The sequence below is a fragment of the Pteronotus mesoamericanus genome, unplaced genomic scaffold, assembly GCF_021234165.1.
Source record: "Pteronotus mesoamericanus isolate MK-2021 breed Mesoamerican mustached bat unplaced genomic scaffold, CSHL_Meso_final contig_73, whole genome shotgun sequence".
In the NCBI taxonomy this organism is placed as follows: domain Eukaryota; kingdom Metazoa; phylum Chordata; class Mammalia; order Chiroptera; family Mormoopidae; genus Pteronotus; species Pteronotus mesoamericanus.
The window spans coordinates 16027373-16053303 of NW_026555245.1; the positions used below are offsets into that span (position 1 = coordinate 16027373).

General features: G+C 45.3%; 1 protein-coding gene across 1 annotated transcript in view; it reads left to right on the forward strand.

Annotated features, from left to right (window-relative positions):
• APBA1 (amyloid beta precursor protein binding family A member 1) overlaps window positions 1-25931 on the forward strand; it is a 204885-nt gene that overhangs the window by 138508 nt on the left and 40446 nt on the right. The window contains exon 2 of the mRNA XM_054583040.1: window positions 3902-5170. Within this exon, the coding sequence (XP_054439015.1) occupies window positions 3971-5170 (1200 nt within the window). The 5' untranslated portion in view covers window positions 3902-3970. The remainder of the gene's footprint in view (window positions 1-3901; window positions 5171-25931) is intronic.

Below are 25931 nucleotides of genomic sequence, written 5' to 3' on the forward strand. Positions count from 1 at the left end.
AACCTTTTAATTATCGGAAGTTACATTGTTCATTTCTGTCACAAGTGTATGTTCACGATATAGCCCTTCCAATATTGTAAGTCAGCCAGGCAACTGCTTGGCTAGGTGCCTACTGAGCAACCTGGCACCAAAGAATAGACAAGAGTCACACGAGGTAACTGTGCAATTCACTTAGCTTTTATTGAATGCAGGTTCACTCAAAGTAGAACATCAACATATGTTAATATCGTATTCACACTCTTAACAATCTAAGAGAAATAACACACACACACACACACACACACACACACACTCACTCACTCACTCACTCACTCTCACAGCAATCAATGGGGAATAATGAATCCAAGTCCCAGAGTCTCAGTCATCAGGTCCAGGAGACAGCACAGTGGGAAAGGGAGTCATCGACATCTTGCAAGGCAGGATCCCTGGATCCAGGTGGACACGGGGCAAAGTCCTCAGTCCAGCAGGACAGAGCCTCCTGTGGCCGAAACTGAGGGAGATCAGTGTGGCACGGAGCAGCACTCTGGTGTGTGGAGCTCAGCTGTCTCAGCAGTGGTCTGAAGCCTACCTCAGTTATACCCTTGAGAGTGGTGTACTCCACCCTTCTGGGTCTCTCGATAGGTGTCTTGGCACCCCTGATGGCATGTGGGGAATTTCCCTAGGAATCTCTCTATGGATGGTTCTGCTCTGCAGACATGGCTATTCTGGTCAGGTGCGCAAATATCTTAGGTGTGTCTCCTTGCCAGATGTGTCTGGTGTGACTTACGTAGTTTCCCTCTTGAACCAAAGCATCATGGCCGACTGGAAGTCATCTTGGTTGACATGAGTGACTCCTTTTTGTTTTATATCCTTTACGCTCTCTTGATCGGACCACTGCCAGTTTATTAGTCCTGCTCTCCACAGTTTATTAACATAATTATGTCTGTTTCCCTCCCCTTTCCATTAGCCCCTCCTCCCAGTCACTAGAATGGGGGGCTTCCTGAGAGCAGAAAAGGTTGTTTGGCTTGGTCATTGCTCCATCACAGTGCCTGGAGCATTGCCTGGAGGCCAGCACGTCACAGAAACTCATCAAGCATGATCTTGCTCTGGGAAAGAGCAGATTCACCAAAGAAAAGTTACAGATAAAAAATAAGCTAAGGCTAAGGAAGGCAGTTAGGGCCAGTGTCAGAGTTCTGGTATTAGCATAAACAGTGCAGGTGTAGTGTGGCCACGAGGCCTGAGGCGTGACACGGCCCAAGGCTGTTGATTGCAAGGAGTAGGACTCAAGCACCGGAGCCTAGAGCTAGAAAGCGGGGTCAGACACTACTTCTACCAGTTCAATCACTTCCCAGATGTGTGGCCCATGCAGTCACCTAACCCCACAGTACCTCCATATCTTCATTTTAAAAAGAGCTGATAATACTCTCTATAAGGAGAATATAATAGTGCTTTCTTCATAGGCTTGTGTGAGGATTTAATGACTCATTCTGTAGAAAGTGCCCAGTAGTGCCTGGTTTATAGTTGGTTAAGCATTTGTACTGTGCACTAGAGAAGAATTGCTGAAGAGTTTGAGCAATAGGGTAATGGGATTGAGATTTGTATTTTAGGAAGTTCATCAGGCTGGCAGTGGGAGGATGGACTGGAGGCGACTGAGAAATTAGTCAAGGAAACAATTGTGTAGTCAAGACACACCAAGGCCAGGCAGTGGCAGTGGCAGTGAGGATGATGCAAGAGTCATTAAGACAGTGGCCTCGGTCATCAGTCTGGGGACTGAAATGAAGCAAAGAGACAAGTAGGTCATGATTCCTGGACATGGGACTTGGGTGATTGGGTGGCTGGTGCCATTCACCCATACCAGAAATACGGGAGGCGGGCCAGGTTTGGGAGCCAGGGTGGGGAGAGGGGGAGAGGAGGCATCTCTTTTCAGCTGTGGCAGGTTGGCTTCGAGTGCTGTGGGAACTCCAGGCACAGCCACTCAGCAACTCACCTCTTCCTAGATTGCAGTATGAACTCACGTGCTAAGCACTGTACTTATTGGTACTTAATAAATGTTAGCACCTAATATTTAGTGTTTATAATTTTTGCTTTTAAAGCAAATACTATAAGGAATATTTTTGTCCACAGCTGAGGGTGGGGTTTTTTTTTTTGCTTTGTTTTGTTTTTAAGATTTCTGTAAGTAAACTTACTGAAGCAAAGGTATGTTACGTTTTAGAGATTTTAATTCATCTTACCAAACTGCTTCTCAAAAAGGTTGTACCAATACCTATTCTCACAATAACCTGGGATTCTTTAAAAACAGTTGTAATATTCTTTTATAAGCACCACCTCCAAATTTGCAAGGGTATGGGGAATATACCTTATGGGAAACAGTCACCTTGTGTGCTAACTATGGACATGACCACCAATGTCAGCTCCATCCTTAAAAGTTGCTAGTTGCCTTTGTCCAAGGGAAATGCCTCTAATAATCACCTGTTATTAATTAACTTGTCAATACCACAACCCCAACTATATTCTTGAAACCATGGCAGTAAGTGAAATATAAACACTGCATGCATAAATACTCCTCTGAGGTTTTGGATGGGGGAATAAGGAAAATGTACTCAGTGAATATAAATCTCCACTTTACCAAACTACATTATTATAACAGTATTTCTCCCCAAAGAACGGGTTTCTTGCCACTTTCCTTACCATGATTTAGTGTATGCACATGCATGGAAATCCCATTTCCTTTGAATGAATAAATGCCCGATGAGAGGGCACCATTCAGTAGTCAAATACAATTTTAACACAGAATAAACTAAAATTCCTTTTTAATGCAGATAAAATAGAAAAATCTATTCCCTTAAGACAATGATTTGGTTGGTTCTACAAGTGATTATCATGAATGGTTGGCCATTTGGATGCTTCCGAGGGCTGTTACTGCATTTCGAACACTGATCACACACAGCTGACACACCACAGAGCGGCAGTACCTGGGGAAGCCCTTGGTAGGTTCAGTATCCCTCTCTGTGAACACCTGCTTTGTGTTTATCAGACTTCCATTGGCACATAATATAGTTTTCAGTCTGTTGTCTTTTTAAAAGAGTCCTTATAAAGGAAACATGGGTAGATTGTTTTTGCCCAGGTGTTGTATGGAATGTATGGGGGGAGTGAACTGTTTTTTAAACGTATTTGTCAGAACTCTGGCCTCTGGGGAACAAAAAAGTTTCCTAGTCAAACAAGTTTGGAAAACTCTGACTCCTGTTATCTTCAGCCCCTTGAATATTCACAATGAGCTGACAGCTCTAAGTCAGCACGTCCAAACTTATTTGACCGTGGAGTCTCTTCTCCCTGCGTAACAGCCGTTAACATTCTGCTGCAGGACGTGCGTCCAGGCTCCTATGAAGCCACTTACTGAAGAAACTGCCATTCATGGCAGACCGAGGACCCACTGGTGGGATTGAGAGCCTCTCTAAAATGGTTTCAAAACATTTCAAGATTTGTCTCCCCTTCAAATTTAAAGAATCGTTTCTAAAGTTATTTAGGATCCTAGTCTAGAGATTTATCCCTTAGCAGATGGAAAATGTGTCATTCGGCGCATTCAGTTATTCGTACTCTATTCATACGCGTCAGCAATGGCACTTGGGTGGGAAGCATGGTGGAGAGCAAACGCTCTCATGAGGCTCTGAGTCGAAGCGGTGGAAAAGGGAGAAAGCCAGTAAGCAATTAAACAAGTAGATGTGTAATTACAAATTACGGTACGGTCTGCAAGGAAAATGAACTATGAGCTGTCAGACTGAGCTTAAATTTGCAATCATTTATTTTAATTGATCCAGATTCAGACGGGATCAATAGCAGCTGTTTTTACGGCCATCTTGGTACTCCGCTCAAAACTACAGCCTGAACCACTAAACACCCCTTCCTCCCGCTCTTGTTTTTCCAGCCAGGTGAGGCAAAATGAGAGCGCAGTGAGCCGGCCCAGCCTCTCTCCCAGCCGTCCCCGACGCCCACCATGAACCACTTGGAGGGGGCCGCGGAGGTGGAGGTGACCGACGAGACGGCAGGCGGGGAGGTGAACGAGTCGGTGGAGGCCGACCTGGAGCGCCCCGAGGTGGAAGAGGAGCAGCAGCAGCAGCAGCAGCAGCACCACTATGCGGGCCGGGCCCCGCGCGGGCGCGCTGTCGAGGGGCCCCGCGCCCAGCCCGGGCCGCAGGAAGACGAGGAGCGCGGGGAGTGCCTGGCGCGCTCGGCCAGCACGGAGAGCGGCTTCCACAACCACACGGACACAGCCGAGGGTGACGTGATCGCCGCGGCCCGCGACGGCTACGACCCGGACCGCGCGCAGGACCCGGAGGACGAGAGCGCCTACGCCGTGCAGTACCGGCCCGAGGCCGAGGAGTACACGGAGCAGGCGGAGGCCGAGCACGCTGAGGCCACGCACCGCAGCGCGCTGCCCAACCACCTGCATTTCCACTCACTGGAGCACGAGGAGGCCATGAACGCGGCCTACTCGGGCTACGTCTACACGCACCGGCTCTTCCACCGCGGCGAGGACGAGCCCTACGCCGAGCCCTACGCCGACTACGGGGCCCTCCAGGAGCACGTGTACGAAGAGATCGGGGACGCACCCGAGCTGGACGCGCGCGACGGTCTGCGGCTGTACGAGGAGGAGCGCGACGAGGCGGCTGCGTACCGCCAGGAGGCTCTAGGCGCGCGGCTGCACCACTACGACGAGCGCTCTGACGGTGAGTCCGACAGCCCCGAAAAGGAGGCCGAGTTCGCGCCCTATCCGCGCATGGACAGCTACGAGCAGGAAGAGGACATCGACCAGATCGTGGCCGAGGTCAAACAGAGCATGAGCTCGCAGAGCCTTGACAAGGCGGCTGAGGACATGCCGGAGGCCGAGCAGGACCTGGAGCGCTCCTCCACCCCAGGCGGGGGCCGGCCCGACAGCCCCGGGCTGCAAGCGCCAGCGGGGCAGCAGCGGGCAGCAGGCACCGTGGGCGGGGAGGCGGTGCAGCGGTACAACAAGGAGAAGAGGGATGCCATCTCGCTGGCCATCAAGGACATCAAGGAGGCCATCGAGGAGGTGAAAACCAGGACCATCCGTTCGCCTTACACCCCTGACGAGCCCAAAGAGCCCATCTGGGTCATGCGCCAAGACATTAGCCCCACCCGAGATTGTGAGGATCAGAGGCCGGGGGATGGAGACGTAAGTACGCGCAGGTTGCGGCCTGCTCAGATTTGCGTGTGGTCAGGCGGGGAGACCAATGCTGCGCGGCCTTGTTTGTCATTGGGAAATGACTTGATCAGATAAATGGCCTGCTGGGGATGCTAAAAATGTGTTCGTTCATTGTAAGCCTCAAAAATAACTTGCACTTAGGCGCGAGTGAAACAAGAGAGCCAGACTCCGAGAGAGCAGGATCACAGCTGTGGGGGAGGGAGGTTAGAGAGGGGAGGGATTGAGCAAAAAGGAAAGAGGACTCACGGAGTTGGACAACAGTGTGGTGATTGCTGGGGGAAGGGGGATATAAGGGGGCTAAATGGTAATGGAAAAAATACAATAAAATATTTAAAAATAAAAAGCAGCTGGCCACCAGCAAAAAAGAAACAGACACAGGTGGCTGGAAATCAAAGTGTTGAATATGCTTATCAGGCTTGAAAAGGATTGCTGTGCATCAGTGATTCTCAGACTGCTCCTAGAGCACTTGTTCAGAACTGGATTTTTAGACACACCCTTCACCCCCTGCCTCCCCACCCTCCATTCTCCTTTAGAAGGTCTGGGATGGGACCTGAGAATTTCTATTTCTGATGTGAAAAACAAACAAGCAAAAAAAAAAAACAACAAAAAACCCACCACAAGTCTTTATTGATCAAGGAGAGGCTTACTGGAAAGGAGTATTGCAAAGGGAAGAAAAGTACAATTGCAATGGGGGAGGCAGGGGGAGGGAGGACTAGCAGTAGAAACTCTGACTCTAAGATCTGCAAGTCTCTAGGGTTAGGCAAGGAAGGTATGAGAGGGTGGGAAGAAAGCATGTCTTGAATGCATTTGCAGATGAGAAAATGTTTTAACCTGAAACCAGCATATTATCAGGAAGGGCTGTTGAAGGAGGGGTTGTAGACTAGCCAAAGTTCAAGGACCTAGAGGAAGCAGAGAAGCTTACCCAAAGCTTGGTTAACAAATATTTTGTTCTGATTAATCCAAAGTTCAGCAAGTTGGAATGTGGAGGGTCTATGTCTGGCTTTGTCATAGGTAAATAAGGGGACACCTGTGAGTGAGTCTTATCTAAGTCATATGGGACAGGGGTTCTTTGCAGTAAGCTGTTTCCAAAACACAGAAGGGTGGGGGTGGGGGGTAGGCTCTTAAACGTTGCTGTTTTGTGGGCTCACAGGGTTCAGGTGAAGTTCAACATTGTTACTAACAAGTTCCCAGGTGATGTTGATGCTGCTGGTCCCAGGACCAGAATTGGAGAAGCACTGCTTTAAAGAAACCCCTGACAGGCTTGGGACACGGAGTGTGGCCTCTTCAGAGGAAATATTTTAGAGCGCTTTTCTGCCCGGAGTTTCTGCATTCTTTCACCCACTGTGCCTCACTGTGACTTTCAATAAGTGCTTAGTTTTCACTTCCGGTAGTATCAGGATGTCCTATTCGTGTCCCAAAAAAACATGATTTTGGCTTTAAACTGAATTATGCTTCTCTGTGAAGAGCTACAGAAAGCTATTGTTGTCCCTGTCAACATTATAATTTTTCATTTTTGAAATACCTAAGAAATTTGATAACATAGCAAGCTTGAGTGTTACAGTCTATTCAAAATAAATCAAGAAGACTAACCTTTGCCCCACTACCTAGTTATAAAGATTCCCGTTCTGCCCCAACTCTCACTTTCCCACTCTCTTGAAAAATTTTTAAGCAATTTCAATTAAAATGAGAGCTTGGAGTAAGACAAGGGCCAAGAGGTTAAATTCAATTTCATTTAATTCTTCATTTTATCATTGCACTAGACTACTTCTCAATATATCTTTTGGAGTAAGAAACCATTATTGGAAGCTGTTCATTTTACTTATACCGGAAGGGACATGAAGGTCAGAGAGGTATCACTCACCTCCTCTTTGAGTAACAATCAACATTCCCCATTAGCTGATTTTGTCTCTGGCACCTTGAAGGAAAGGCTCGAAACCTGATGGGAAAGAATCTGCATCCTCCCCAGCAAGGGGGCAGCATTGGGTCAGTTAGTTCCACAATGCCCTGTATCTCTTCTGTTTTCCAGGCTTTACATCCAAAAGGTTCAAAACAGATGTGCTCAACAGGTAGATTTCCCCTTAACTTCCAGCTGTTTCCAGGTTCCTCCCTGCTCGGAGGGAGGGATTGCAGCAAGCATTTTGCAAACGAATTAGAAATGGAACAGGTTTTCAAAAGTAGGGAGCTGGCAAGAGGCCTGGTTCTACATTCTTTTAGAAACTTGGACAAAGCCACAGGATCATTAAGTCCAGATGCTGGCCTCTTCCTTCAGCCTTCTCACATGAAACGACCAGCTCAACCATGCTGTCCCAGCAGCCTCGCAATGAACCCACAGCACAGCCCACAATAGGGTGGGAGGCTTGCCTCTATTCATTTACACTAGGACAACAACCCTCTCACAGAGTGTTTTATTCCGAAGGTAGAACTAATTATAGAATATTAGACGATGCTTTAGAAACCCATACTCTGAGAAATTCAGCTTGGTGCTAAGAAACTGGTAAGGCTTACTGGGTTAGGAAGAGTTAATAAAAAGCAAAACCAGAAACCTAACCTGTGCCTTAAAATATTCCCCCAGTTAGTTTTAAGCCATTTGAATTTTTGGGTTGTATTTCATCTGTCATGCCATAGCTGTAGGAAAGACCTTCATTCGCTACCCCTCTGATGGTATTATGGGGGAAAAATATAAGTATATACTTTCTGTTGATTTACACCTCAGCATCAAAAAATATTTACTGAATGCTCATTCCATGTAGAAAATGAGAGGCACTATTAAAAACAATGTGGTCTGAAGTCTGTCTCGGAGGTACTTGTTAAAAATACAAATTACTGCCTTTCCTTCCCAAATCAGAATACCTGAGCGGGGCCCAGCGGTCTGGGGTTTTGGGCTTTTTGTTTGTTCCGGTTTTGTTGTGTTTTGTTTTGTACATTTTCCCTGCGATTCTTAAGCATACAAAAGATTAAGAACCACTGATTTAAAGGGGAAAAAATGTGTCATCTGGGCTGTTTCCCCATTATACATCTGTGGATTTGAGCCTTAACTAATTTCATTAGCGCGGGCACAGTTTTAACAAAAGGGGCGTCGTGCTGCGGTTATGGTCAGCAGGCCTGGAGGAGGGACCCCGCGGTTCTGACCGTAAAAGCTGTGCATTCTCAACTGGCATGACCAGAAGCTGCAGTGAAGCACATGAAAAAACACCTGCATTACCACTGGCCAGAGGTAACTGCTGATACCAAAATCGGCTTTCAACACTCCTCTTAATTCCCTCAGAATCTGAGCTTTTTTCTCTTCACTTGGAGCAAACTGGCTTTTGCTTCCTGGTGACTTGTACAGAATGTCAAGATAGGATTACTCATTAGCAAGAACACATTGAACACATACTAGATGCTCAGTACTGAGGGGAAAGAATTGTTTTCTGAAAATTTAAAAAATGCTTATTAGTGCTTTGCTTTTAGTAAAGACTTTCTCTTTTTCCAGATGTGGGTTTGAACACTACCTAGCAACCCCCTTCTTGAAAAATATTGTTAATGAAGGACCAGTTCCCAAAAGTTCCACAGCCTCCCAGTCTCTTTTACGGCAACAAAGTCATTCTGAGTAGAGAAGAGTCAAACGGTAGGATCAAGAGGTAGATGGTAGCAGCACACAGCATTAATTGGAGGGTGTTGGCTTCTTTGGGTGGTGTGTTCCACAGCTTGAAATGGTGTTTATCTCTGTTTCCTCTTAGAGCTACACTGAAATAACAGTAAAATTTACTGTTTTATTATAAAATATACATATATATGTAAATTTATATATTTATCTGTCTCTTGGTGCTTGTGGATGGGGATATATATATATATGGGTGTATATATGTGGGGATATATATAGATATATATATCTCTATATATATCCCCGTCCACAAGCACCAAGAGACAGAGGAAACAGCGGCAAGCTGAGAGCAACATTTTGGAACATCAACGTGGTGACTGGATGTGGGGGACGTTAGTGCTCCCCAAATGTCCAGTTGTCCTCTTCTTCCTGCACTGCACTTTCTCCTCCCCTCAAAGCAGGCGTGGCCCATAGAATGGGAACAATGACAAGCGATGCTACTTCTAGGCAGGAGCAGATGAGAGCTGAGGTCTCTCCTCGAAGGCTCATGTCACAAGACTCAGAGCCTCTGTCAGCACGAGTCCCAAGTGACCATGATGAACAGCGCCCCCTGCTGACGCCGTGGGCATGCAGTGTGAGAGAGGAATCAGCTTTTGTTGTCTCCCGCCTTGGGGATCTGGGTGGTTTGCTGTCGTAGCATAGCCTGATCGATTCTAACAAGGACACTGATAGGCTTCTGTTTTATCTCCTCTGCTGAGCATCTGTAAGGATTTGTGCTGTGGACCCCCAAGAGTCTTGGGGATTTGAGACACCAGATCCCTCAGATGGCAGGAATATGGCTAGGGAAAAGGGATTCTTTGAAAGTCTGTCACAGGAGAGGTTGGGTTCCACATCCCTTGTCCAGCTCAAGTGGCCAGGTGACCACTCCTCCCCCAGCCCACAGAGGATGAAGCGAGGTTTACTGTAAGGAAAGGGTGAACCAGGGAAGAGCTGGAACGGGGCAGGAAGAGCCTTGTGGAACACAGGGCCTCCTGACCAGTGGGACTCAGGATGCCTTTAAGGTCTTAGCTGTCAAACTCAGGGCCCACCCAACCCCAGGCCCGAGCAGCAGATCAGGGTATTCCTCTCTGGGGAAAGAGGCCCTTGAGAAGATACCTACAGAGGCTCATGTTTGGGAGTTCCCAAGCTTAATACCTGGGCCGCCATCTGATCACCCCACAAAAGGTTACTGCCACACATGGGCTTTTGAGACATACTGTTAAATATATGTGGACATCCAAGGATCACCAGACATTTGAAGAACATCTCTAACATGAAAGACAAAGTCACACGCACATATGCACACACACAAAAGCAAATGAAAAAAGGAACTTGGAGAAGTAAAGGCAGTGCTCAGAGCAGAAGAAAGCTATAAAACACTTAATGTCCTCAGAAAGGAAAGAGAAGATAAGGAAGCCATTAAATTAGAATAGGATACTATTTTTAAAAAAATTTTTTAAATATTTTCTAACTAAAAAATATGACAGCAGACATTTTTAATTAACATTTTAAGAAAATCCCTCAGTAGGAAGGTTAGAAGACAAAGTAGAGGCAATCTTCAACAAAGTGGAACAATTAGCACAAAAGTATAGAAAATAGTAGGAACATAGAAAAAATGGAGAAATTTTGAAAGATTGTTCCCTAGAACCAACTGACATGAGAATGTCTTGATTAAAGATTCCACTGGGTACCTAGAACAATGAAACAAAAAAGACTCACAGAAATTTCTGAACACAAGGGAGAAAGAATATCCTGCAGGCTTTCAGAAAGATAAAAGCAGGTTCCAAATGATCAAGAATCACAGTGGTGTTGGATTCCTCAAAAAACTGGGAGACCTCCACCTAGTCTAATTTTCAATTAAGTGAGAAGGTGGACTAATGATGTTTTCAGATACACAGAGTCCCAGAAAACGTACCTCCCATATATCCTTTTTCAGGAAGCTGCTGGACAATTGCTCCCCACAAATGGGAGCATAAATCAAGAAAGAAGATGCAAGATCTGGGAAACAGTATCGAACATAGGAAAGACACAAAGGGGCTCCCCAGGGTGACGGGGAAGAAGGTCCCAGGTGACAGCTGTAATGCAGGCCAGGGCGGCACCCAATGCTGTGTGGCCTAGGAGGTTTTCCAGAATGAATGGAAATGAGAGATTTCCTAATATCATTGTATTGGATGTGGGGAATCTTGGATTGTTTTAGGAGAGTTTGGCATGAATTATTAATTAGTACACAGAAAACTAAACGAATGGAAAAACAAGTCAGTTATTTTTCTCAGTAAACACAACTGTTTACAGGCAAGAAATGCAATAATATAATGTGTGTGTCTCAACAGGGAAGAGCAAGTACATAGTCTCCAGACTACAAACACTGAATATTGATTAATCAAAAAGCATAATATTGAGAGGGTAAGGAAAGGTGAAGTACAAAAGTGGTAAATCCTAGTCCTTTAAAGTAGAAGCCAAGTCTAAAATTGAAAAATTGAGGTGAGTGGTGAAAACATGCTACTTATGAGTATCATAGTAAATACCAGAAGAAATGCTCAGAGACTTAGGAGAAAAGTAGGGAAAGAGACCTCAGTGTTTGCCAGAAACTAGACAGTATTGTTTGACTTTGAAAAATACATTCATGTATTTCTTTGCCTTATATTAAAATTATAAAAGAGTTGGAATCATTATTTAGAGATATTCACTGTACAGAGGGATCCTTTCATTGTTACTGTTTTCCTGAAAAAAAAGTAGAAAAAGGCAAACACTTCTGTGTATTATACGCACAAGTTTTAGAAGAACGGCTGTTTTATTAACTGTAATATGGTAAGATAAATGTTCTAAGTTTTCCATTTTAATTTCATGCTGTGTGTGTGTACTAAGTGTACACACTTTCATTTGGCTTACATTACACACACAGGAGTAAAGAAGTAAAAAGTAGGTCAAGGCAGGGGCTGTTCCACTTAAGGTGAAGAACTTTAACTGGTAAGTGGGTTTGCACTTTGACAATGCAAACCCTGAAGCATTCGGGAGCTGTGGGCTTGAAAACAGGCTGCAGTTCAGAAACCACTGAACATGTGGGAAGGATAACAGGAAGATGCTAACAGCTACAGAGATCAAACGTGGATGCATACATTTCTCCTCAGGTTTGGATACTTATTTAGGGTAATGGTTTTTGCTTTAAAAATGAAATGTTTTCAAGGTGCCTGCCTTTACCAGGGTACATTTAATGGCCCATTCTACAACCTAGGATCAGCAATAAATTGCTGTGTCTCTGCCAAAGGAGAGTAATGCTCGATGGAAGAGAATTGAGTGCTCCATAACAACAACAAACAACAACAACAATGAGCCATTTTTCCATGAACTGTGAGGGCCCGATGTGACCAGAGTAACTTTTTGAAGATGTAATGATCTTACTGTTGCAACTTGAAAAGGAAAAGCCTTGACCTTGAAATCTCTCTTGGAGAGCAAACAGCTCATTTCAGCCATGAGAAAACAAGAGGAAATAGGAGAACGTGTGCTTTTGCTCGCTCCTCCCAGATTTGAAGTATTATCTCTGATTATTTTAACTCGCCTTCAGAGTTTCGCCTGTCAGTTCAGCGCCAGGCAGGCACTGTTTACAAGGCTGGGCAGGTGCCTCCCCACTAACATTAGACCATGGCCATGTTAGAATCAGCAGAGCAAACTTGTCCAATGATCTGCACAGCAGAAGGCAAGGGCTGCAATTACTTTGTGCTCCGTGGCATGAAAGTAAGTGATGGGAAAGATTGGGTTTTTTTAACGCCCAGGCTCTGATTTGTTCTCTTCACCTGACTCCACTCCCAAGAGGAATCTTTCTCAACTTTTTAATGGATTGTCTCACTAGTCAATGCCTGTGTGAAACCGTGCCAAGAAGTGACAGGCCAAGCAGCAGGGAAGAGAATGGACGATTTAGCCAGAGAGAATTTGATTGTCACTTTCTAGATAGAAGCAGAGCATACAGGACCGCACTTTTGAGTGTCTGACACACTCTCTTAATAAGTTAGGGCTCAAGAAACTACCCAGGAGTTTTAGAAAAAATTATGTCAGCTCCCCGAACTGTGCACTCTGGACATTTTCTATGATAAGTGGACGGGGTTAGACAGGGGAGGAAGGAAAGGTGCAGGGAGAACAACAGATACTTCAGAGATAATTGAATTCCACATGTAACCCAATTACATTCTGGGTTCATGGAGTCCTGGGGAATTCTGAAATGTGATTTATCTATAAATGTGACTATCTCCAAAATGAGAAGAAATACCCGCACTGCACGTGCAACTGGCAACATGTTCTTAATACAAAAACGTAGTTTCTCCATTTACTTTCTTTGAAACACAGTTTTCACTGATGCTTTCTTGACAGCAGCGACAGAGAGGATTTCGTTTTACTTCAGCAAAGGCCACCTCACTCTCCTGAAGAGTGCCACTGGCAATTTCTCCTGATTTTCCCACATTGAGAAACAGGCTCTTCGTTGCCTGCTTGGAATGCCTGGATGACCTCGTGAGTTGGTCCGACCATTCCAGTGGGACACCATAACACAAATGAAATCAGGCTGGGAATAGATTGAAGGAGATTTGGGGCCAACCTGGGCATCTTGACCTCAGTTTCACAGGTGGAATGGCTGAAAATAGCTGTGTCATATGACCCCATAGCCTTGGCCAGCCAGTCACTGTCTCTTGACACATTTATTTCACAGAACTTTAGAGGGCACATCATTCTGGATGTCTCGTACCCTTTACCTTAGGCAAAGATAAGGAGATTCCCCCAGGAAATAGTAATTCCAGGTATGGCTCGGCAGCCTTCACTGGGCTGAGACCGTTATGGCTCCTTTGACGCATAAGGACTCCCCGCCCCGCCCCCTCCGCGCCCCCCCCCCACACAGCTAACTCACTGACCTTGTGCTTACAGATTCAAAATCTACTTCTGCTTATCCCCGCTTGCCTCCATACCACTTCTTACCACGCTGGCTCTCACCTTCATCCAGATCACATTTGCCTCATTCAATACAGTCAGGGCCCTGCTTTGAATGGGTACATTCCAGGATTTCAGACTTCTCAATTAGCATCTCTGGAGTTCGGATTCTGGTATTAGTGTTTCTGAGGGCCAGTCAAAATCAGTAACCACCAATTTAAACTGTGGCCTACAGTTGAATGCCTGATTCTTTACTATCTTATTATACACCTGTCTTACACCTGTGCATTATACACCTGTGCATTAGCCTGTTGCCTCTCCAATTCATTGTCAGTCTGTTGAAGGCAGTGTCTTAGCCTCCTCTTTTATTGGAGCAAGTCACCCAGAGTTGATGTTTAGTAAGTAGTCATTATATGGGAAGATTTGCCCTACAGTTGACCTGCTGCAGTTACCTTGAGTTGATCACCTGCTTTCTTCCTTGGCTTCTGTTTCCCCACTGGTAGAATGAATTATTAGATTTATCTCCTAGGATGTCTGCGGGAGAAAATGGTTTTGCAGATACTGAGCTCTCTATGGAAATGTGAAATAAGAATCGCAAGTTTGGTGTATTCATTGTTCAGCAAGTCAAAGCTCACTTAACATTTCAGGCTGGTCAGTGGCAAACTGAAGGAGGAGGAGCTGACTGTTAGCACCCTTTCTCCCTCTCTCCAGGCTGGTGTCTCCTTTCTAGTTGCCCCACAGCGCAGAGTGCTCCTGCGGTTTTACTGCCCCGCCAGTCCTGGCTGTGCTCTCCACAGCACCCGTGCTCTCCGCTTCCACCTTAAGCAGAAATATATTATCAGCCTTTTTTTCCAGAGCTGGTCTAATTAAGTCAAACAAAACTGCTAATTAGTGGTAATGGCAACATGCATGACCCCCTTCAGGTAACATTTACCTATTACCGGTTTCTTCAGTTTTAAAGACCAATTGGAGAAAGTATTTTGAGGCAGGAAACTGGTTCAGCACTAACACTTCTTAGTCAGAAACCAGCCACTCTCGTGCTGAGAAGGAGCTATTGTCAAAACGCCAGGAAGCGAAGGTCTGGTGTTAACACCTTCCTCACTCATCATATGCACTTTTGTACCCACTTTTTTTTTTTTTTAATTTTGAGAAAGGTGATGTAAAGATGGTGGAGGAACATCCTTCTTTCATCTGGGCCTTGATTTCCTTCATGTCACCTCCTCCCTGTCCTCTCTCCCTTTCCCACTGCTGAATTCAGCTCAGCCTACATGGATTTTTTTTTTTTTTTAAACTGTTGCTAGGAAAAAATTGACCAAGGTCAAATTCACGTGCTAATTCATTAAGGCTCGTTAGCAGGATCTTATCCCGTTGACCTTGGGGCTGTGTTATCTAACTTACAAGAGTGAGTAAAAAGAATTGCTTTACTGCTTGAGGATTCTGTTTTCATGGAAGATTCCTGTGAAGGTACTCTGAGTTGAGAGATTTCCTTTTGCCGATCCACCCTCCTCAGGGAAGTCCAGCCAGCCATAGTTTTTCCAGGATGTGGATAACAAGAGATGGAATTGAAATGGAATCTGAAATCAAGTAGACAGATTAAAACGAATTTATGTTGTGTTGAGGCCCAATTTCCCCAAGTGGATCAGTTCCTAGTTGGCATGTGATGTATCCTTGGCATTTGAGGGCAGGGATCTAGGATAGCCAGATCCATTCTGTGTCCGCTTGTGGCCTGAAAAGGGCTAGACTCCATGCATCCTTACCTCATACTGTTCTCCTGGCCTCCTTTGGAAGAGTAGACATCCCAGTGTTGGCTCTAAAACCTACTTTGTTCTTTTCTATGGTTCAGACTTTGAATGAAAAAGCGGACTGGCAGACCCTCCAGGTCAGCATCCCAGGAACCTGTCCAAGAAGCATAACCTCGGAGCCAAAGGATCTGCTCTCAGGGCAACAAAACTGAGCCCCGGTGTATTTTACCAAGCAGACCTCAGAAACTGATAGGGTACCTCTCCGTGGACAGGCGAATGCTATCAAAGGACTAACTTGTGTTCTCAACCACCCACCATGCGAAGCACCATAAAGTGACTGGGTTGAGTTGTTACAACTGTCATATTGAATAGTTGTTCCCCTGACAATGCTTTTGGGTTTAATCAAGCACCGGTTACATACAGGACATTGCCTGTGAATAAGAAACAGGGCCTGACCACAGAGCTCTGCTATTCATCATTTTGTCAGTGAACCAGAGGAAATTGTGACTGCTGTCCCTAGTCACACATTGAAAGTCTGTCTCACAATTTATCATCCACTCATTCAACAAATACTTTCGAGTTCCTCCAAAACTCAGGCACTGTGCAGGACCCCAGGGATACAGCAGCAACTGAGACTTGGGCTCTGGCTAAAATAGACACGGGCCCTGCCTGTGCACAGTCTATGATCTACTACAGGCTAGTCCTTTGTTGAGCCCTCAGTCAGACCTCCAAGCTTCCTCTGCCCCTGAGGTTTTCACCTGAAGCCTTATTTGCTGTTCTGGCTATAGTTATCTACCACTGCATAACAAATCGCCCAGAACTTAGTGGCATAAAACAAGCCACATTTGATTCTCAGTTTCCGTGATCCTGAATCCGGCTGGCATGGCTTAAATGGCTCTCTGCTTTAGGTCCACTCAGAGGCTGCAATCAAGGTGTCAGAGGCCTGTGGTCATCTTAAGGCTCTTTTGGAGAAAGACCTCCTCCCAAGCTCACGTGCTCATTCAGATCCCCGTGGGCCATTGGACTTCCCAACTGAATATTGGTCAGAGGTATCCTTGGTTTTTTGCCACATGGGCACTCTCCCACGTGGAAGCTCACTTAATAAACTCTGCAGGAGAATAAGACTATAGTGTCCGGTAGCAAGAAGGAATTCACAGTCTTTTGTACAGGGGTCTGAATACTGGGAGGTGGGGATCATTGAGCTCCATCCAAGGAGCCTGGCCAGTCACGTTTGGTATCTGTCATTACCTTTGCCAGCAAAGAGCTGCTGGGCTTAGAACCTAAGGACACAGCAGCTATTGGCGTTGTCAGCCATTCCCAACTCCAGGGCTGTATTTGTTTCATCTGGCTGAGAACAGGCAGATCTGCAGATTCCAAAATGGCAGACAGAACAAAGCCAAAGCGGTGAAAAAGGGACCAGGTGTGTGAGCCAGCACAGAGGTGCGGCAGGAGGCTGTGTCAGAGGGAGCTGGGGCTCAGAAGGGTTTGTGGAAATGGGAGAGACGAGGGATTGTCTCAAAGGAACAAATGTGTCCATGGGGATTCTTCGTAAGAGAAGGATTTTAACTTTATTCTCAAGGAACTGCCAGCGTCAAAAGAATTCCTGTAAAGACTTATTTGTAAGTTACAGCAGAGCTTTTCAACCAGTGTGCGGATAATCTCCTTGGATTTTGGGGATGGGGCAAACTGGGCCACCAGGCTCATTGCCTTCACTCCCAGCAGCTTCTTCTGGGGCTCCAGAGCTTCTCCAGTTGACATATGCCATGATGCAAAGAAGATTGAGAGACACAAGGTTACAGGGACATAACGGTGCAGAGAGAACAGGAGAGGACAGGTCCTGAGGCTGGCCGTCACCTTGGTGCCTTGGTTTCTCCCGCGGGTGTGGATCATATTCTTTATGCTCCCATCTCAACCGCCTCCTTGCGGCCGTGAAGTTTTCCATCACGGGTGTTATCCATTATTGATGAGGCATGGAGAAGGCAGTGGTGAATAATTAAACAGGTTTCAGGTGCCGATTGAACATTAAAGGGAAGGAAAGAATTTTGAATTGTGACACCAAAAGGACACTATATGTAGATGCTTTCTATAACTTTCCAGAAGGCCTGGCAGGGCTTTTTTGCAGTCTCTCTGGTGATTTTGAGTTTATATGTGATGGTGGCTCTCTGATTAATAACTGAAAAAATTACAAGCTTTCCACAGCAGCAGTGAAGATTGTAATGGCTTCCGCCTGTCCAGAGTGGTGCATGAATCCAAACCACATTTAAAGAGTGATAGTGGGGGGAAGTGGCTTCACCCATGAGCTGGGGGGGAATAAATGTTAGGGGATGTTCAATCTGGATATTGGAGAATCAGCGCTCAGAGATTTTTCTATCTTTTAAATAATAAATGGAAAGAAGAAAGTGTTTTGAGGGACGCCCAGTGCTATGAGTTAGGAAGGAATATCTCCTGCACTGCTGACCATTTGGAAAAGGCGCCCTTGAACGGGGCATCAGGCTGACCTGGATTGTAGTAGGTGCAGTCAGCTGCCAGGAAGGTGGTCAGAAACACCAGCTCAAGCAAGCAGGGAGAGAGGAGTGCCTGAGGGGACAGCCTCCCGCTGATCCTGTTTCCCACCCTGGCCTACAGTTGTCCACGGCACAGGAAACTGCCCACGAACACGGGTGAATGTTCCAGCTGTCTGCTCAAGTTCTTTGCTTCTCTTTTTTCTACCTTTTGACACTGCCACAACTTGTTGACTAAACAAGTGGACTCAGACCTGTCTGCATGCCTGGTAAAGACTCTGGTGAGAGAGAAGGCTAAAGCCATTAATTAGGACAGGTCTCTTGGATGTCCCTGTGCCTTCCATCTTTCATGCATCCACACACTTCCCCTTTGCCATGGATCTTTAAGAGAGCGATTCACTCTGGGAAACCTCTCTGTCCAACTCCTGTCCCCTGCTTTCAGAACAACCCTGCCCACCTTGGTTTCCCTCCAGCCCAGCTCCATCCTTATCTCTTGACCTTCCTCTAGTCAGCTGAGGACCCGCAGACACGGTCCCGCTCTCAGACCCAGTTTGGGATCACGCGTTGGTTTGGGCCACACCGTGCTCATCCTGGGGGCAGTTTTCTTCTCTGTGATTGTGTAGCTGGTTTGCTGTGTCCCCTCACACAGATGGTAGTGCAAGGATGTCAGAGGCACTCGGCACACATGAAGGGGCGGTGAGGGGCCACTCCCAGCACCCCATGTCCCCAGAAGCCCAGGCCCTGGCTGGCCACAACGTTCTCTTAAAATGCCCAGGTGCATTCTAGCATGGGTCCTGGTAGAGCATCTTTTTCGCAACTCCTGCTCCTTCCTTCCACATAAGCTGGGTGCTTTTTATTCACAAGTTCTATAAACATAGCAGAGTGTAGATGTGTGAAAGTTTCTGGTAGCACCTCAGAATTGAGTTTATTTTCCCCAGAAATAGTAGGTGTCGCCACCAGAAGGCGTGGGCCAGCCCCTCTGGAGAAACATCAGGTGATGATGATCAACCAGTAATGCGTAACAGCCTGCGCCATTTGGGTGGGGAGGGGTTAATGTGGACGGGTCAGACGCCCTGGGAGGTGGTCACAGCTCCTGTTACAAGTTGCATTATTGACTGGGGCAACTAACACCCCTGGAAACAATCCACCAGCCGGGCACTGAGGTCAGGAGTTAGCCTCAGCTCGCAAGTGCAGGCACCACAGCAGGCCCTGCTGCCCAGAAAGCACCTGTGAAGATGGAGAATTTTTGGATGTACCAGTTTGAGTGTCAGGAAGATGAGGTAGGTGGATCCTCAGGCTTCAGGATGATGTTTACTGCTTTGCCTTTTCTTTTCTTCTCCTAGTCCTGTCAGATTGTAAATTGTTCTCTCCATTTCCCTCAATAGTAGCAGTAAGTGAACAGCACAGGAATAGATCAGGAGAGTGGGCAGTCTCCAGGACGGGCGGAATGTAATCAGGTTTGCCTGTTGCTTGGAAGTCCCAGGTGACCCGCAGAGAGAAAAGAGCGATCACTTAGACGTCATGCCCTCTGCTTCCTCCCCATCAGCTTACTCTCTGTGTTCTAATGAACGAGTTACTTTGGGCACTGTAGCCTCCAGCTTCTTGCTCTGTGTTGTGTCTTTTGCTTCCATAGTGCTAATGAAAATGCATGGAGGTTAGTGCCTTACATATCAGGAGCTGGTTTGCTAGTAAATGAGATAATGGGCCTAATATGCCCTGTATAGTGCCTGGCACATAGAAAGCCCTCCGTAATTGTTCTTAGCCGGTACAGTGTTATTACAGCAAGTAGTTCGCATCTCCTAATACAAACTGAGTGACTTCGGTTTTTCCTCTCACTGGTCTCAGGTCAGGGGGCCCAGGAATGAAGGGCAGGGAGACCATCAGGAAGTAAAGGGACCTAGAGGGAGAAATGAGTAACAGACTCCCTTATTTGTTCATCACAAGTCGTAATGCATCTCAAATAAATACTCCGAGGCTGTATCAGGAAAAGATAACCTCTGTTTATGGATCAGCTTTATCAAATGATAAGTTATCTCACCTTACAAGGTTCATAGTTAACTCGTTGCATGCATGTATGTATGTATGTGTGTGTGTATGTATTTATTTCCGTTGAGAACATGGCTTCATAAGCCCGGAGCCCTTTTGATGGTGATAAAATGAATTACTTGTATGGCACCCCAACAATGAAAGCACCCTCTCTTTGAGGAGATTGCTGCTGTGCAAGGCCCCCCCTGAGGTTCAGGCTGGTCCAGGGCGTCATGCTACAGCCCTCCCTTGGGACATGAGCTGGGAATGAGGCCACCCTCCCTGTGGGAAAGGAAAGAATGGAGAGAGCTAGAATATTTTAAATGACAGCTCAAAATGTTCTGTTGGTATTAATTGAATTCATTATAAATGTATGTATAAAACACTCCATTAGGCCCAGGCTATTATTTTAATAACATAATCATGCCCCTACAATGCTTATGCTCACTTTCCTACTTCACCACATTAAGAAAATACAAATGTACATTGATAATATAGTTTGAATAGAGAGCAAATAATTACAAATTTCTTAACCCGTTTCAATTTTCAAAAGCACAAACATCTTGGAACAAGGCAAGACTCGTCATGTATTTGGGTTTTTAAAAATAACTCTAAAATGGAATAAGGTTAATTTAAAACAACTAAGATCAGTAAGGAAAATATGTATACTTAACTGAGAAAAGGGGTAAAACTGTATTAACTAGTGTTCGTAGGGAGAAAGCTGCTTAAGGACACCAGAACTAGAGACGCGCCACAGAGTCCCTGAAAGAGAAGTTCACCAGACAACTAAAGTGCATGTCATGGTCGTCCCTGACTAATCACCCTGTGAAATTCCACGTAGAGAAGGGAATGGAACCAGGATGTTCAGGCTGAGAAGGAACTGAATGACCAAGTGCTGGATTACAGTCCATATGAAATGCCATCTTTAAGAACACTTGTTCCTGCTATGTCTGCACTACTTTTCCAATCACACAAGGATGCAGGATCTGCAAGCAGCATCTGCCAAAGAAGGGAGGCAGGCCATGAGCAAGAACCAGTGAAGAGAATTCTACTGTGTGCAACAGCATGGATGGACCAAGAGAATATTAAGCTCAGTGAAATAAGTCCATCAGTGAAAGAAAAATGCCATATGATTTCACTTACATGTAGAGTCTAAAGAACAAAATGAATGAATAAACAAAATTGAAACAGACTCATAGAACTGGTGGTTGTCAGCGGGGAGAGGGATTGGGGGACTGGTGAAAGAGGGGAAGGGACTGAAGAGCATAAATTGGTAGTTACAAAATAGTCACCGGGATGTAAAGTGCAGCACAGGGAATATAGTCAATAATATTGCAGTAACTATGCGTGGTGCCAATTGAGGCACTGGAAGCAATTGGGGACTACTAGGTAAAGTATGTGCTTGTCTACCCACTATGCCGTACACCTGAAACCAATGTAAAATAATATTGAAAGGAAAAAAATACATTAAGCCCTGACCAGTGTGGCTCAGCTGAGTATCATCCTGCCAAATGAAATGCCACCAGTTCAGTTCCTGGTCAGGGCACCTGCCTGGGTTGTGGGTCAGGTCCCCAGTTGGGGTTCGTGTGGGGCGCCTATCAGTTTATCTCTTATGACAATGTTTCTGTCTTTCTCATTCCTTTCCCTTCTCTCTAAAAGTAAGTAAAATCTTTTAAAAAATACATTAATCCCTGAAAAATAAATAATGCTGTTATTGAACATTTGCATTAAAAAAAGAACCAGTGAAGAGAACCCTGAGCTACATGTGGGTACAAATATTCACATGAGCACGTAAGTACAATGCTGCATGTGTTCAGAACCTACTCTGTACACAAACCTATTTTGTGTTTTCTTTTCCTCTGATACAAAGGATTGGAGGCGTGTATCCTTCCATATATTCAACACATTCATTGAACTCCTATTAAATATTTTATGGGCAATCTTGTATTAAGTACTTGGAGAAAAAAGCATGTAAATTAATCATAAATCCTGCCTTTAATAATGCTTATTAAAATGCCATAATTAAAATATATTATTAGTACTATATAGTATTACGATATGTTTATAAACTACAAAGGAAAAAGTGATATATCATAAGAATGGCCCAGAGAAAATACAAGCAATTCTCAAAGGAGACGGGTTCCTTGCACCTAAGAATTGGAAATACTCCGTGAAAGAAGCTACACTTGAAATGGGCTTTTGGAGGCTCGTGGACATGTGGAGTCCAAAGGAGCATGAAAAAATGCACTGAGCAGAAACTCGCAGGTTGTGTCCAGGGAACAGGAAGTAGTCCCCTTTGGCTTGATGACAGGGAGTAAGAACTAGAAGGATGAAAATGGTGAAGAAACTAAGGCCATACCCTGGAGTGCCTTTAGTGCCAAGGTAAAGAGCCTAGGATTTATTTCGTAAGCAAAAAGGAGCCACTAATGTTTTTGAACAGAGGAATGACTTGCTCAGAGCTTCTTAAAACTGTGTTTAAAAGTGAGAATTAATAGATAATGTGAAGCCTTTCGTTGTGAGTTTGGGCTGCTGTAATATACTACAGAGTGGATGGCTTCAATAACAAATTTATTTCTCCCAGTTCTGGTGCCTGGGAAGTCCAAGATCAGGGTCCAGCATAGTCAGCTTCAGGTGGGGACCCTCTTCCTGGTTTGCAGATGGCCGTCTTCTTGCTGTGTCCTAATGGCAGAGGCAGAGAGAGGAAGCAAGTTCTCTCCCGTCTCTTCTTATAAGGGCACAAATCCCATCACGAGGGCTACACCCTATTAAACCAGTTACCTCCCTAAAGCCCTGCCTCCTAACACCACCCCGCTGAGGGTTAGGGTTTCAACATATGAATTTGAGGGGGGCACACACACACAGTCCATGCTGGTGAAGAAGGTTCATGGGCTTTTGGTGCTCAAGTCTTATGTGGTATTTTGGGGCTGTTTTGTGGCCAAAAAGAAAAAAGAAAAAAAAAATCAAACCAAAGCACCTTATTCAGGTTCTGTGAGTTCCACATAGGTGAAATTTCTGTAATAATTCAGTCCCAGATTAACTTGGTAAAATTGTGTAAGTTTTAAAGAACTATTTTCTCTTATCCTTTATTGCAGTGAAAGTTTTGTCTCTGAGTTTCCTTGGAGGAAAGGGACCAAGATCTACTGAACTTGTCTAGTACAGCCGGCTGGGTCCTACATTGGTGTGTCATGGGCATCCTCGGCCATGTTATGAATTAACACTAGAGCAATGCATATGCAGGTTCTCTTTTGTGAATCAGTTGCTGTAACAGCATCGCTCTCACCATTCATGCACCAAAATTCTGTCTTGAGTGGCAGACAGTGGCCATGCCAGCAATTGCGTAGAACCATTGCACATGCAGCCCAGCCTTAGCTCATAATGAGCAGCTCTTACCCATATACCAGTAAGAGTCTTGGGGCTTATAAATTAATTTAGAGTCTTTGTGGTGTGATTTTATAGAGCCCTTTGTGTGCTTTTTAATTTTATCCATGAATAAAATTTTAATAATAAAGGAAACAAGAAGATGAGATAAAGAAAACATCCCCATGGGTGTGAGTTTTTGTTGTGAGCATTCTCCCAAAGGAGTGAAATAATTTTTGTAACTGTTGGAATCTTAAAGAACATCAAATATTGGGTGAGTACTTTATACATGCCCAGGGACTGAGCTGATGTCATGTGCATGTTGTCACCAGTTAATCCTCCCATCAGCCCCAGGAGGTGGAAAATGGCTGTTTTTCCCAGTTCTCAGGATCAGAGCCATGAGAGGTCGAGCCAGGACTCCGGCTCTGGTCGGCCGGACACTGGGCACTTAACCACTTTACTTTTCTGAAACCTAAGTTACAATTTGACTTGTTTACCACAATATAAAATTAAAATATCACAGGTTTGTTGTTTTTTTTTTTTTATGGAGAAATGTAACTTGCATTCCCTTGAGTCCCAGTAACTTTTGAAAATGGACCTTAATATTGGAAAGCGAGATAGATCATAGTGGCTTTGAAGACTAGATCCAGTGTCTTAGGAATTGATTGATTTTTTTTTTTTTTTTTTACTTCTGCCAACCAACAAGCTTTGTTTCAGGGCCTTCTGAGTCATGGGCCTTATGGCAGGAAAGGCTTCTGTGTCTCCTCCACTGGAAGCCTTCCTGCCCTGGCCACGCAAGTACACAGCTTCTCCCGCTGCTCTCTGGTCCTATTACGGCAGCTGTCATGTCACATTTTAACCACAGGGGGCAGGAATGTTTAAAGAATCACTGCATTCATGGACTTTCAGGTTACTTTAAAATTAATTCACTTAAAATGGGGACTGAAACTTCAATGTAACTATGAGGAAGAGGGGATTTGACTGGAGTATTACCTTGAAAAACAAAACTAAAAATTATAAACATAAGCTGCTTAGTTTATCTTCTAACTAGCAATATGTAGGTTATAATTCCAACTCTATGTGAATTCTTAGAACGAAGAAGAATTTTTAATTTGGGGAGTTGTAATTTATTTTTCCAAAAAAAGGTATCCAGTCATACAATAGAATAGCCTTCTTAGTTCACATGTAACTTTTGCAGCATGATCAGAAAGGGTCCTTTTGATCTTAAAGAGGACCAACCAGTTCAGCAAAAATAGTTAAGAGCTGACTCCGTTTTCCCAAGGGCCTCTCTTAATTACTTGCTCCTCCAAAGCACCTGTAATATCATCATCCTTTCCATTTGTCTGTTCTTTATTGTTAAATGCTATAACTCCACCAACTCCAATTATCTATAGATGATTTGAGCAGTTCTTCAACTTCGCCTTCTTCAACATTATAAAATTCTGCTTTATTTTTACAATCTTTGCACTTCTCTGCAATATGTTTGCTGTTTGGGAAGTCTTGTCGTTTTTGCCTTGTAATGCCAGATCGTCCCAACAGTCAACAGAGACCGGCTGACAAAGACGTGGACCAGGCAGAGGAGAATGTTCAGGGAGGAGGGCTGTTACGGTGGACACTGACCTTGTGAGCAGCCGGCTCTTTGGTGGCTGTTTTTTGAGTTCTTGTGGCTTTTGCTCAGACAGTGACCACGGCTTAGAGAGGACACCCCGTGTGTGTGTTTCTAACTCTGTCTCATCTGCTGGACCAGAAGCTCCCTGGGTGCAGGCAGGGATCAGGGCTTCCTCAGACGCTGTCAACACTTCCATGTTAAAGACATGAATGCATGGGCCGGGTAGAACTCATTTTTGTGTCCTTTGACTACCAGTCCTCCAAAAGGCTTTCAAGATCCTTGCACACCTTTCTAATGACAGCTTAGATCCCAGTCCTGCCGCAGACCTTCGGTCTTTCTGGAAAGGACACCATGCATTTGGGAAGAGACGGGGGCCCTTTGCCGCTCATTTCAAGGTATCCTCATTATCATCCCATCACCTTTTCCAGATTGTACTCTTCTCTTCCGCAGTCGTCCAAGGGTGAAAGAGGCTTGAGGGAAAGGAAGGCGTGACAGTGACAACCTTTTATCTCTTCCAGTTCCACTCAGAACTAGTTAAATTTACTGGGCTCAGAGAGGGCCCCAGGCCAATGACTTACAGACACTCCCTGAGCAGAATAGGCACTGCCTGTCATCGAGCGGGGTTCCAGCCACTGGCGCCTGCCCTGCTCTTCAGCTCGTTTCTCACTTCCCTGCCCAGCTGTGCTTCCACCTATTTCTGTTTCCACGACCTCCCCGTCCTATCCTATCCCATCCCATCCTACTGCATGAATCCTTCCATTTTCAGGATTCAGCAAAAACCGTCACCTTTTGCATGAAGCATTGCCTGATACGTACCCCGCTCTCCTGCAGGATTGCTCCCTCCCAACCCCATGTCCCCACTGACAGATCAATATCCTAGCCACCTGCCACAGCCCGACCTTCACATGTCTGTCTCCTCCCATTTTCTAGAAGGGGGTGGAGGACAGGACCACAGCATCTCTTT